This window comes from Sitophilus oryzae, unplaced genomic scaffold (genome assembly GCF_002938485.1).
Source record: "Sitophilus oryzae breed Bouriz unplaced genomic scaffold, Soryzae_2.0 scaffold_979_pilon_pilon, whole genome shotgun sequence".
Lineage (NCBI taxonomy): Eukaryota > Metazoa > Arthropoda > Insecta > Coleoptera > Curculionidae > Sitophilus > Sitophilus oryzae.
Genome location: NW_022147615.1, coordinates 324,580 through 339,534, shown reverse-complemented (window position 1 = coordinate 339,534; position 14,955 = coordinate 324,580). Strand labels below are relative to the sequence as shown.

At 33.7% G+C, this 14,955-nt stretch overlaps 2 protein-coding genes across 4 annotated transcripts in view; one reads left to right on the top strand and one right to left on the bottom strand.

The window, feature by feature from the left end:
• Nucleotides 1–14,955, bottom strand: part of LOC115891191 (ankyrin repeat domain-containing protein SOWAHB) — a 329,208-nt gene that overhangs the window by 133,665 nt on the left and 180,588 nt on the right. The window lies entirely within an intron of this gene.
• The window catches only part of LOC115891190 (homeobox protein araucan-like), a 117,650-nt gene continuing 107,479 nt past the window's right edge, over nucleotides 4,785–14,955 (top strand). Inside the window, exons 1-2 of one of the 3 annotated variants that reach the window (XM_030911595.1) lie at nucleotides 4,785–5,302; nucleotides 7,646–8,354. In XM_030911595.1, the coding sequence (XP_030767455.1) occupies nucleotides 8,112–8,354 (243 nt within the window). In that variant the 5' untranslated portion in view covers nucleotides 4,785–5,302; nucleotides 7,646–8,111. Of the gene's footprint in view, nucleotides 5,311–7,645; nucleotides 8,355–14,955 lie in introns of all 3 variants that reach the window. The other 2 variants (XM_030911594.1, XM_030911596.1) reach the window with 2 other exon arrangements.

Genomic DNA, 14,955 nt, shown 5'->3' with positions numbered 1-14,955 from the left:
AGTACTACTCGCCAACAGATAATGTTATTGTGATAAGTTTATTACTAACAGACGATTTACAAGTTTATGTCGGATAATGATAGCGGTACTAACGTTGTATCATACCGGTAATTATATGGTACGATTACCAAATCAGAAAAATGCACGGAAATCTCTTGAAATTAATGAATATTCTTTATAGGGTGTATTGGAATTTATTTTTAAGGAACTTATGCTGTAAAATGAAAAATAACTCAATCTATATCTATACTAATATATAAAACCCTTAAGTGACTCAATGATTAATCACGATCCTGCTCATACCACTCAACGTAAGAAGCTCAATTTTGGCATACTGGTTGATTCTAGGGTGTAGACGTTCGATAAGAAGGGATTTTTCGAAATTCCACTTTCAAGGGGGTGAAATCACCCCTCAAATATTACAATATTTTTTATTTAAAAAACGGTCAAGTTTCCGAAAAAAACCTTGTCTCACAATGTACCGTTTGTGTCGGGGAAGGGATCAAGTTTCATAGTTGTCGATTTTCGAAAGAAGTCAGTACATGTATATTATTTCGTATATTTTTCATTTTATTGATTTTATGGAAAGCAATGTTCAAAAAATGCTGTACCCTATGTTATAGGGCTTGTTTCTCTCTACAATTTCCTGTCTTACAATGTACCGTTTGTGTCCGGGAAGGGTTCATAGTTTCATAGTTGTCGATTTTCGAAAGAAATCAGTACATGTATATTATTTCGTATATTTTTCATTTTATTGATTTTATGGAAAGCAATGTTCAAAAAATGCTGTATCCTATGTTATAGGGCTTGTTTCTCTCTACAATTTCCTGTCTTACAATGTACCGTTTGTGTCCGGGAAGGGTTCATAGTTTCATAGTTGTCGATTTTCGAAAGAAATCAGTACATGTATATTATTTCGTATATTTTTCATTTTATTGGTTTTATGGAAAGCACTGTTCAAAAAATGCTGTATCCTATGTTATAGGGCGTGTTTCTCTCTACAGTTTCCTGTCTCACAATGTACCGTTTGTGTCCGGGAAGGGTTCATAGTTTCATAGTTGTCGATTTTCGAAAGAAATCAGTATATGTATATTATTTTGTATATTTTTCATTTTATTGATTTTATGGAAAGCACTGTTCATTAAAATGTTATATCCTATGTTATAGGGCTTGTTTCTCTCTACAATTTCCTGTCTCACAATGTACCGTTTGTGTCCGGGAAGTGTTCAAAGTTTCATAGTTGTCGATTTTCGAAAGAAATCAGTACATGTATATTATTTCGTAATTTTTTTATTTTATTGATTTTATGGAAAGCACTGTTCAAAAAATGTGCACTGTTTAAAAAGAAACTTTAGAGAAAGTAAAGAAAATTGAATTGCCCAATTTTATAATAATAGTTGTTAAAACGCTAGAAAGTATCTTATATAACAGCAGCATGTATTTCAAGCGCTTTCCGATCAAATTCTCGACTATTAATTTTTCGATTAAAAACACGACCTCCTTCAATCTGGCCATTACTGCTTCGAAAAATACGGATTTTTTCATCGAAAACGTAGCGTTTTTCCGGTCGAGCGGTTTCGAAGCCAAAGCAAGAAAATTTTCTTTCTCGAGCGTCGTTGTCCGGTAGTTCCTGGGTATACAGGCCTCGACCAATCGCGTCATAGTTCTTTTGGCCAGATCTAGCCGGTCCCACCTATAGGAATTTCTCACCTTTCGCCTACCTAGCCAGAGAGAGTAACAAAACGCCAACGGTAAGTCGCCACGTACGGGGACCGATCAAAAATCTAGTGTGACACCGGCTTTAAAGATCGACTTTGGCTGTATTCCGTTGCAAAACTAGGCGAACTAGACCGATAAAATACGGTAAAGAGCGGTTCCTGAAAAATATCGTAAAATACTGGAAACGTCAAATGTTGACGTTTTCTAAATTTCAATACTTCTGTTATAAAATTTATCTTTTATGCATTTTTAATTTAATAATCTCTGCTTTTACGTTTGCTTCTTCTTTTCAATGGTGTTTAATATCGTATAAAATTTTTATAGCTTACAAAACATTCACGATTACTTGTCTTGTTTTTCATGTTTTCTTTAAATGGTCCTAAAAAGTCATTCTATTTAGGTAATGAAATTTATTTATCTTTACTGCCTACCTCCATTGCTTTTGGATGTAAATACAAAATATTAATACATATTTTAGAAATTAAATGAGAATTTCACTCGAATTTCCAATATTTGCTTCATTTCTGTCACATAAATGACATTGATTGACAAACAAAACCAGAAAGCCAAAGAATATACCTAGCTAGAATGGACTCTGCCATACTGAAAAATGGTCCTACAGAAGTGGCGCCATCTATTGAGTAGGGCTTGTTTTAAATGGATCGAAGCGCGGGCTTTTTAAATGAGCGTATTTATTGAATTTTACTCTAAAATAATTAAATTTGATTATTAAACCTTATTTTTTAGACAAATTCAACAATACTAATAACAAGTATCGTTGTGATGTGTAAAAAATAAGATTTAACAGTATAATTTATACAATTATTAAATAAAATTAAAGCCAAACGTGAAATATTATTTATTATTTAAAGTTTTTATTTATAAGTCAAATATTTAAACATCGTTTATTATAATAAAACAAGACCAACGTAATACGCCCAAAGTTTTGTAAATGGAGTAAATATAAATAGGTACTTAAATGATGGCAAAAATAAAAGACTTACATTATATTTTTAGGGCCTCAAACAAAAGGAATTTCTAATTAAAACACATATAACAAATTATAGTTTGAAAAACGTTTTGATAATCATTTATTTGATAATATTATGATTGGCGCTATGACAACGACAATATATTTTGAGAATTTGACAATAATATGACAATGGCCGTTGGAAACTATGGAAACTGCAAAAAAATTCTGATTTAACGCCATCTGGCAATAACTAGTAGCAATTTCTGAACCTAAAAATTAATTGCACTACCACCTAGTGGCTAGGGCTGGAACTATTTTATTTGAGATTTCCGTGGAAACGGTGGAACCGCTTTTGCTATTTCATTTTCCCGCCCCTGCAGAAAGCCTTCTCGCGCTGGTTAGTTTGTAAACCACCAAAAATAACCAAATTTTTCAGGAACCCAATAGAAACGGAACATAAAACCATAACCAAGGTAAGCAAAGGAATACACCCTTTATTATTTACGGTAAAAACTGTAAAGCTTCATTCATATATCGCTAGAAATAATAAAATAATAAAAAATAATAAAAATAATAAAATAAATAATAAAATAAAAAAAAATAATATAAAGCTTTACTGCAGTACGGGTTATACATTTGGGTATTCCCAATACTGCCTCTAGACCAAGATATGTTTCAGACTATCCTTGCCTTGCTTGCCTGTTTGTCGGCTTTTTCGTTGCCTTGTGCAGCTAAAAATATTAAAGCGTGCTTAAAGATTTTCTATGTGTATTGTAGCAAGAGCCTTACAGCAAGACTAGACCATGCAGGACCAAGACCAAAAGAGTCTTGGTTATCACTATTGATGAGATTTCCTCAGTAAAGTAACCTCTTCTATTGTTTTCTCGCGCACTGTCGAATGGCAAAGATTTCTGCTTGGAATACAACTGGGTATTTACCCAAAATAAGGATAGCATCTGTCTTGCAGTTCGATATTAATGTTAGCGAGGGTTTATATAGTTCAGAATTAGATGATGTGACTGCATATTATGATGTTTGCTCGATGAGATATGATGATTTGACATGAATTATTGATATGAATTAAAGAACAATATCAGTCCAAGTCGATTGAGTACGAATGGGCCAAGAATATTCATTCTCTCTTGCATGATTGACTCAAGAGCATAGACAAACAAATAAAAAGAGACTGGCAAATTAAATGGCAAAGAGAGGGACAACGTTCCCGTAGCGCAACTCAGAACGCAAAATTTCGTTCTATTTATGTTGATCTGTGCATTGCGTCTATTAAGCCCACTATCTCATTCTAATATAACAAGAGAGAAAGAAGCAGCCATATAAAACGTAATTTCTAAATAGAAATTAGAACAATCGCCTTTCGTTTTCGTCATTATGACAACCAAGATGACAACATAATGACAATTCGTTATGTTTGTTAATTTTTCTTTTGGTGATTTACCTTTTTTTCTAAACTCTCCATTTTATTGACTTATGAATATGGATGGGTATTTATATTTTGTTACTTATAATTTTAGGTTATACTATTTGTTATTTTATTTGCTGCAGGAGCCAGTATCATCTTTTTTTATATGTATTGGTACCCCTCTCTCTGATAGATATGTTAAAGACACCCGGTAAAATAAAAGTAAGTAGTTATATTTATCATCTTATTAAGAAAAAAGAAGAAGTAGTAGTGTCAAAAATATTTCGAACCTCTCTTAACATAACAAATTAATACAATTAATATTTTTAATTTTTTGGGTAGGTAGTTTATAGCTAGTTTATAGTAACCAGAAACTTTATTAATATACCTACTTTACTTTTGTTTTAGGATTAAAACTGAACATGAAAAAAATTAAAAAACAAATTTTAAAAAGTTTTAACATTTTCAATGTTTTAAACTGACCAGTCCCCGTACAAACGAACAGCGCCACTCTCCGCTGCCGGACGCCAAGGGGGGCGACCAGCGGCGTCGCCGGCGGACGGGGGGCGTCCCCGCTAACGGGGGGGCGGCCTCCACGGGGCGGTCACTATTCCCGCGCTCACGCAGGACCGCCGCTAGATCAAACCGTCCGACGGCTTGCCGCGCGCCTCGCCGCCGCATTTAACATACACACACGTCTAGGCCGGCCATAAGCATAAGCCAAGCCATAGCTAATAATGTACCTTCACCGCAATACACTCGCGGATGGATAAGTTCGATAGTGTATAGAGTACTGTAAACACTTAAAAGTGCGCGACGCGTATCTTCGGGGTGATTGAAAAAAAAACCTGTATTAGTGCGGTGCGTGAAACGAAAAAAAAATTAAGTTTTGGTGTACATATAATGAAAAAAAAATCTTCAAAGTGGAGTAACAATAAAAAATACAATTATGAAAAACCAATTCAAAATTGACTGAAAAAAAATTGTTTGATAAGTTAAGAAGGATAATTTTCCGGGTGAGTCGGGAAAGCTCGGGAAAGTTTCGCGTTAAGGAAAGCGCGGGAAAACTTTTAGCGCGAAGGGGTGAGATTTTCGCAAGGCTCGCCGTTCTGTCGCGGAAAACTTGGATTGAATTATTGAAAGTGGACTGTAAAGGAGACCGTGGACTGGGAAACAAGAAGGTCTTGAATGTATGTAGGTAATTTTTTAGTATATTTTTAATATGAATTGTATTAATAGAGTGAAAACTTTGGATTTTAAGACAAAAAAATATAGAAAAAAATGCTTTCACACAATAGTAAAAGTAAATTACAAAATTATAGTTTTATAAGGATTCTGACTAATAAATTTTAGCACACGTAGTCTTTTACATTTTTAAAATTATATTAATCCTTACTACCAAGATTGGATGATAATATGATGAGAATAATATAGTACCATAAGATCGAAAAAAAAACGACGTCGGAGAGGGCTTGGAAATGGGGATCGCTGTCATTTTTTATGTAAAATTATATGGTGAATGTCGGCGATCGTGATTTTCAAGCCAACTAGACGTCGTTTTTTACCTTACTGTTTTGTTTGTATAACACAATTAACTGAAACACTCAATTTAAAGTATATACATCAGATTTTTTGAAGTAATCAAAACTCACTTAATTCTTAGTTTTTGGATAAATTCAAGTATGATCAGCTTGTAAATGATTTTACGTATGGAGTGATAATTAAAAAACGAGTGCAAATATAATATCATTGCTTTATCTATCAACAGATGCTTAATCTTCAAAATATATCAGCATAACACAGAACCCGTACTTGCAAAACTGTAAATATATAATTTTTTTGTTCTAAAAGAGACTTATTTTATACAGATTTCGATAATAAAAATCGTTTAATGTAAAAAACAATGTTTTAATGATAACAAATTATAATTGCAACCATAAAAATACTTAATATAGGTATACAGAAAATTTTACAAATTACTTTCTATGATGAGAATTATTTCATGTTAATTTTTTTAAATAATACGGGAAATAAAAATATATTAAGAATCAATATATGGATTTAAAACTTACATAGTTGTTACTAGTATTTTTTCCACTCCAAACTCCAAAAAAAATAAATTTTATTTAAGATATTGTTACCAGCACATAATATGAGAAATTGGACTTACACAGAGGTCGTAACTGCAGTTTTTTTTAAATATGAATTGTAAGATTCAAAAAAAAACATCGTCAGAGTGGCTTTTGAAATTACAATCAATCACAATTTCTAAATGGCATATTATGTTAATGTCATTTATCGAAAATTAACAAAAAATTGTTAAAAATGGTTTGCCATTTTAATATTACTATTTGACAAGTTTTATACCAATTTTTAATAAATGTCATATAGAATGTCATTTCACAGGTTACTCTGAGGTCGTATTTTCTTGATAGTATATTTTTCTCTTAGGAAAGAAAGAAACCTTAATGGACACCAAATTTTTTTATATAAATTGTGCGTCATGAGTTCAAGAATTATGAAGATATTTTTATAGACCTTCCAAAATTTTACTTTTTATATCTAACTAAATAAATATGAACCGTAACAAACAACAAATATCATTGTTTCTTATACGAGAAAAAAAATAAAATGTTGTTATTTGGGGCGAAAGTTTGAAACACCCTGTATAATAATTAAGAAAGTAAGGGATTTAACAACTCTATACTATCGTTGGGATGCATCCTTTCTTGATAGTTTTTTTTTGACTCATCTCTATAGCTTTATTTTTATTGGAGATTGCCTTGAAAAGGCATACTATTAATGGTTGTTCTATAATCTATACCATGTTCAATTAAAGTAAAGAGAACCCATACAGCTTCTGGCCTTAAAACCATCTATCTAGAGTAAGTATAAACAAACAATAATATGACATTTTCAATGACAGTGACATAACTCCAACTACAACAAATCGCTCCTCTAGAACAATAGTATATTAAACAACGAGTTTCCAAAACGACGTTTTGCACAGGAGTTCGACAGTTTGTTGGCTCGAGCCGCAGGCAAGAGCCACATGTCGAACGAGTGTGCAAAGAAGTTTTCGAACAAGTTTTTACGCTATTTTTTCTACGATTACAAATTAGCAGCAGACTCAGTCAATTTTTGTAAGTTTTGTGAAATAATTTGCGATGTAATGATGACAATTTTCTCACGGCTGCGTTGCGTTTGGCGTTTCAGCTAAACATTGGACGTTAAAAATGTTAAAATTGGCACATGTCGTGTGCAAAATGACACGTGTCGTGCGCCAAATCCTTAGCACACAGGAGTTTGCAAAACGCCAATTTCAGATCGAGTTTTCCGTGTGTCAAACTGCATTTTCTAGGCTAGTCGTAGAAAAAATATATTCAAGTTTAAAATACATGAAAATTTTAAAGTATCCAGTTTTTCGTACCAGTCAGTGTAGTACCAAGAAAACTCGTTTTACTGCTTGTATTAATCTCGAAATAAAAAACTCCAGCTAAAAATGAAATATAACAATGTTTTCTTCTTTTCAGAACAACTCAAAGACAAGCGTGTAAAAAATTCCTTGAATCCAAAAACGAAAAAAAACCTCGACAACTGTCAGCCACTCAACTCAAACAGCACGTGGCTTCGCCAAGATTTCTTCTTCTTCTCTACACACACAGATTTACAGATTTGCCCGCCGCAAGCATCATATTACAGATGACGCATCTCTAGTACTACCACTCGAGCTGCAAGTACCACTCGGACTTATTGATCTAAGAAATAGTCCGGTCGCGAGCCATATAATTGCCTTCCTCCGAACCGAGAACGTTTCTAGAAAACACCACTCGAACGACCGCGGTACTGCCGGCAATACAGGGTACTACAGAGGGTACTACAGATACCGCGAGAGCGAAAAAAATAGGTGAAGCGCCCAATTAAAAATAATTAGCCGAGAAATTTCTCTACTAGGCGAGAGAGACACTTGACAAAGTCGCGAGTGGTACCGCGAAGAAGATGGATGAGTCATGGGACCAGCATGTATCCCCCCTGATGATGGGAGGCGTTGATATGCACCAGCAAGCCTCCCATTTGGGGATGGCTGAAATGCACGGTGAAATTAGGGGGCACCACGATATGGGGATGGGACAGCATCCGGATCACTCGATGGAGAATTTAGGGGAGAGTGGAGCAGATGATATGAGAGGACATTTGGGACATCAAGATGGTGTGATGGGACAAGATTATTATGGACACCAGGTAAGGGAGATTTCTGAAAAAAAAATGTTTGTTTTGAGAGTTTTGTTGTTATATTTTTGTTATTTTTAGCAAGCTGTATATAATTATTCAACTTTAATTCGTAATTCTTGGAATACCCTGTATGATTTTTTAAAACATTTCAAAATATGTAAAAAACAAAATAAATTATGCGTGTCCAAGCGTTTTCCCGAAAGACTAACCGTTTTTAAATAACAAATATTTGTAATATTTGGGGGCGTTTTCACCCCCTTGGAATTGAAGATTCGAGAAACCCCTCCTTATCGAACCTCTACACCCCACAGTCAATCCGTTTGCCAAAAATCAGCTTTAAACGTCAAGCAGTTTAAGCAGAATCGTGATTACTCAATGGTCTCTGTATAAATTTTTAAAAAATCTAATAATAAAAAATATCCTAATATTTGAGGGGTGGTTTCACCCCCTTAGAATTCAAGTTTCGAAAAATCCTTTCTTATCGAACCTCTACACCCTAAAGTCAATCCGTTTTCCAAAAATCAGCCTTTTTACGTCAAGCGCTTTAAGCAGGATCGTGATTAATCAATGACCAGATTTTTCGAAACACCCTGTATACATTTTTAAAAAATCTTAAAATATGTAAAAAAAATAAAATAAAATATACGTGTTTAAGCGTTTTTTCGGAAACTTGACCGTTTTTTAAATAAAAGATATTGTAATATTTGAGCTGGAATTTCGAAAAATCCTTTCTTATCGAACCTCTATACCCTAGAATCAACCTGTATGCCAAAATTGAGCTTCTTACGTTGAGTGGTTTGAGCAGGATCGTGATTAATCAGTGAGTCAGTCACTTAAGGGTTTTATACAGGGTGTTTCAAAACAAATGCGAAAAACAAAAACTTCAGGGGGTGATTCCTTGTTCAAAATAAAGGGTAGTTTGCTTCATAAACGTTGGGTCAAAAGTCAACCATTAGGGAGATATCGCGGTACAAAGATGGCGGAAAAATTACCTACTATTAAAACTACCCCTATCATTCTTGTTAACGAAATTTAAAGAAAAATCTTATCAAACACATGCAAAAAAATTAATTTGGATAGTTTAGTTTGTTTAGAAACTTTTTTATCTCTTGTATTTTTTTTATAAAACTCACCGATTTGAAATTAAAAAATAAAATAAAACATAAAACATGCAATGTAAAGCAAGTCAGGACTAAAAATATTTTTAGATTAAGAATCTAGTGATAATAATGATAATAATAATAATCTAGATAATAACGTATTGCAGTAGGGTAATGTCAAATAAAACAATATTAGAAACATCCTAAAAAGTGACAGCGGCCGACTAGATTTTTTCCTAAAAAAATTACAGCTGCCCACTAGATTCTTTATCTAAAAATGTTTTTTGGCCTGACATGTAATGCTTTACATTTTATTTTTTAATTTCAAATCGGTGAGTTTTATCCAAAAAACACAAGAGATAAAAAAGTTTCTAAATAAACTAAACTATCAAAATTAATTTTTTTTGCATGTGTTTGATAAGATTTTTCTTTAAATTTCATTAACGAGAATGATAGGGGTAGTTTATTTCAACCCCTTCCACTCATTTTAAAAAAGTGAAAAAATTACCAGAAAGTGTGTTTTCATAACAGTAATGCTTCCGTAAAATTTCATTAGTCTATCTCTTTTCGTTTTCAAGATAAAAAATAAAAACATTATTTTTCCGCCATCTTTGTACCGCGATATCTCCCTAATGGTTGACTTTTGACCCAACGTTTATAAAGCAAACTACCCTTTATTTTGAACAAGGAATCACCCCCTGAAGTTTTTCGCATTTGTTTTGAAACACCCTGTATATTAGTAGGTAGGTATAGATATTCCTCCAAGTGAATTATTATTAGTCTATAATTACATTTATTACATAACCCTATATAAAATCATCTTCAAAGTCTTTTCCTATATCGTTCCATCAATAACAACCCGGAATTACACGGTCGATAATCGTCTAAACAATAAAATAAAATGCCGGGAGCATTAAAATAACGAGGAGCAATAAAACCTAAACGACTTACATACACTAGTATCCTCCTAAAAATCTTTAACACATTCTGAATATGTGTTTTACCACGTCCGAATTTATGTACGGAATCAATAAAATCTTATTTACGATCGGGACAGCTGCTCTTAACACACCTTTCTGGTTATTAAAGCAAATTAACTAGGAAATGTGCCTCAGTTTAGGTCAATTTGCATTTAATAATGTGCCTCTATAGTTTTTTGATCAGAACTGTTAAAATTGCCTTATATCTATCAAAAATAGTAGATAAAATAGTACTTTATCCGCAAGGGTAGATTAAATGATATTTTAACAGCGAGGATAGGTTAAAAACTTTATTTCTTCTCGCACCTTTTTTAATTGCTTCCATTTTTGAAAATTTTTGTATTCCTTTTCATAAGTTATTCGGGATTTAAATGGAAGTAGTCTGGATATGGCTTTTGTCGCCTCAGCCTGAATATCTGTCGATAATTTACTTATTTCGTTTTGAGCCATTTCTGGCTCTAATTCAATCAGCAATCGACACGAAAGAGAATTAAAAAATATTGACTCAAAACTGACAACTAAAGAGACAGCTTTATTTATTTGTCAAATTACATATAGAAACCAACGCCAAGCCAGCACAATATTTTTTCTACTCGTAATAAATTCCTTGAAATAATAATTTCTGAATATTTTTTAAAATGTAACTCGCTATGGAAAAAAATATTGTTTTATACACGACGATAAAATTACATTATCGTCTACCGAAATTAATTACAATATTTAATAATAAATAATTAGAAAAATTCAGTTAATTTGGAGTTCCTCTTCTTGTCTAATTAATAATATAAGCAACGCTGGACATAATTATTAACCAAAAAAACATCTAAATGAAAAATAAAGTCCTTTTTTTTAAATGCGTCTAGCATTGCGTGGCGTCTATCAAGCGCAGCTATCTGTATCAATAATTCCCCGTGTGGGGGGCATAAATCGGGGGTCCCCCGCGACGAGGTCACCCCAAGAACCCGCTTCATTCATAATTTCCTCCCGCGGCGTTGCCGTGTTGTTTTGTGCGTGTGTTTGTACGGGTATGTCACTTCGAAAGCTTTCCCTTGTTAGTCTTTCCTCGATCTGTGGCCATCGGGTCCGGCCAGTACGATGCGTTCCAGAATTTCCGAGCAGTACCATCAGAATTGGAAAATAATAATACCTAATATTAAAGAATTTCGAAAACAGTATAATGTTTTAGTAGGAGTAAAAATGACACTTTTTTTTTTGGCCTGACAGGCAAGGTTTACTCGCAATAATTTTAGTCACAAATAATTCCTTAAACAACTTCAAACGTTGCAAAAAATATAAAAAGATTTTAAATTATATATCGAGTAACTACTACTACTGCTATTACTCGCTGAGGAGTATTTGACGGTGGTTACGCAAGGCGTTTCCTTTCATGAGCTTTTCTGTGACTGAAAAGCCCGATACGTGATGTTATCTCTCTTCAACACTCCGGATATTCAAAAATTTTGTTGCTTTGTTCCCAAGTAGCAAAATTACGTTGTTCAACGTAATCACAACGTCGCCAAGAGCAGCCCAACGTTGCCGGACAACGTCGAAGCGACGTCTAAGCGACCCATATTGGCACCAAAATGGTGGTTTTTAGGGTCGCTACAACGTTGGCGACGTTGTTTGAGGCGACGTAGTACGTCGTGTGCTAAAAGTTGTTTTTCGTGCCGATTCGCGATATTTTGAGGTTAGAGTTAAAAATATTCGTCGTCAAATATTACTATATTCAACCATGGGGAAACCAAAACATTGATATTGCAATTAACTTGAATTAGAAATAGAATATCTTATGCTCCATTAAGAAATAACTAGGTGAATTTAACTTCGACAAATCTGCAAATTTTTGAGATGTCGGCAATCGAAATTCATCAACGAAGATTAGTTTACTGTTGAAAGTGACCATGATACTTCGAAATATGGCAAAACCCCTTTTTCATTTCCTAGTTTTAATTTTAAAATTATAGCTCACTTGGTTAACCTAACTTTTTTTTTTAATTTTGAGACAAATATGCGAAATCTATCAGGAAAATTAGCTTACAATCTTAATAGATACAGTTTTTTAACGAAATTCGCAGTATTTTGTGGTTTCTGATATATATTCCCAAGTAGCAAAATTACGTTGTTCAACTGATTCTGCATGTGTATCCACTTTCCACTGATTCTGCATGCGTTTCCCCTTTAAGTTTTCATGAAAAATATCCTTGTTCGTTTTAAGTTGTTCTTACCATCTACTAGCTCACCGTAAAGAATTTTCTTGCATCCTGTATACGTGACCAGCCCATCTTAAGCGGGATTTTGTAATCGTGACTTCAACGCTCCCGCAGCTAGATTTTTCAAGGACCGATACGTTTGAGACATACATGGTGGAACTATTTTGTATTCTTAACAGTTGTCCAAGATGTCTCTGGTGCAACTTTTTTAATGCGTCCACGTGCTAGCGGTAAGGCACCCAGTAAAAAGTAAAACAGTCATGAACAGTGAAATAATTCCAATAATTGCCAACAATAACGTCATTTCCACCACTTTAACTGCTGATTTAAATAAAGTCTGTCGTCTGAAGAATGTGACGGTTCAAGACAGTCATAAAGAACGACCAAAGTACCGCTAAAACGTTCTAAATTAATTAGCACTGACGGTGGCGAGAAAATAACTGGCAACGCTAAATACGAGGCTATTTCCCAGTAATAAACCACGGAAAATCGCGATTTTTCACTCGCGTGACGCGCATTTTCCTGGACCGTGAAACGACCAGACCTTGTACGACTATTAAAAATAGTTAAAACATGTTATAAAAGCGTAAGTACAGAGTAAACAAGTATTTGAATATTAAAAAAAGGATTTGTGGTACATTAAAGTACATATATCAACGAACATCGTTCAAAACACAAAATACACTTAGATCAATTTTATCGCATACTAAACCAATGAATACAGAACAACAAACAAAAAATGTAATATACAAAATACCATGTGAATGCGATAAATTTTACATTGGTGAAACATCCAGACATTTAAATGTTCGAATTAAAGAACATAAAGATTATTTAAGAAAGGGAGATTTTCACAAATCTAAGATTTGTGAGCATTCATGGGACACAGGGCACAGAATAAATTTTAATAACGCCAAAATTATAACGAAAGAAGCGATAACCTCTAAAGGAAGAATAAAAGAGACTTTTTTAATACAATCTAATAAAAATAAATGTATTGCTCATGCATCTGTATATGTTGGTAATGTATATAGCAATCGTTTCTTTGATTTCAAAGAACATAACATAAATAAACATAATATAGGTAAAAATTAAAAATAATCTACAAAAAATACAGAAAGTTTGGGGCTTTTTGGTTTTACCTTATTAAGTAATTGTTATCAGGTAGTAATTGTTAATTTTGAAGTTTAACTTAATATAATGTCATTTTAACAGAACGTCAACGGTTTTTGTAGACGTATCTGTTTTAAATAAAAAATCGGTAAAAAAACTTTTAAGTTAAACGGTTTTATCTTCTTCTTCTTAAGTCGCCGTCTCCGCGCGGAGGTTGGCGATCCAAATGGCTAACATAGTCCTGGATACTGCAGCTCTGAAGATATCTATTGATGAGCAACCAAACCATCTTCTGAGATCTTTCAACCATGAATTTTGACGTCTACCTATTAAAAACGTGGGGCCCCTCTGAAATCCTACCTATGGCAAAGCATATCTTTATACTTTGGTAGATCATGAGCTCGGCGTTCGCTGGTGAAGCCGCCACGGCTGGTTATTGATTGTCAAAATCTCCAGTTACGATTATAGTAAGTCGATGCAATGCCCAACGTTTTTATTTTAGTCTAATATGCCTAAAAGCTATTCTGCCTAGTACTAAAATATTTCTGAACTAGAAGTTCAAAATACCTAATTGTTATTATTATTTTCTAGTTTTCAGTGCACATAAGATAAAACCGTTTAACTTAAAAGTTGTTTTACCGATTTTTTATTTTCTAGTTTTTAGTATTTAACGGAAATGCCTACCGAATATTTCTCATTCTATTTAATTCATTTAGTGCATCATTATTACATGGTTTAATGATGCACTAAAAAAAAACCGAATGATCTAATTCCTCAATACATAGCCCTTCCAGAGACTTGACTCGACTTAGAGCCACGTATGCTTGCCCTTCCTCAAGCAATTTTGAGCCCAAATACACTACTGCATGGTCGACTGTGCTGCCCTGCATTTTATGGACGGTGGATGCCCATGACAAAATTAAGGATAATATCCTTTTTTCAGCCGTACCATAATTGAATTTTGCTGGAAACTGTATGGCTTTCGGGTGTATAACGTGTATGTCGTCTCTGCCAAAGTCAATCCAAACTGATGGTACATCTGTTTCGTACATTTGGGTTCGACGGAACTGAGGCCAAACAATTTCTGTGGCCTATAGCACCATTTACCAATCCTTTTGTAACGTCAATGTTGGACCGCAACATTTTCACAAATTCATCACGTATTTTTTTTATCTGTCCTTCTAACGTCACACAATCTTGGACACAA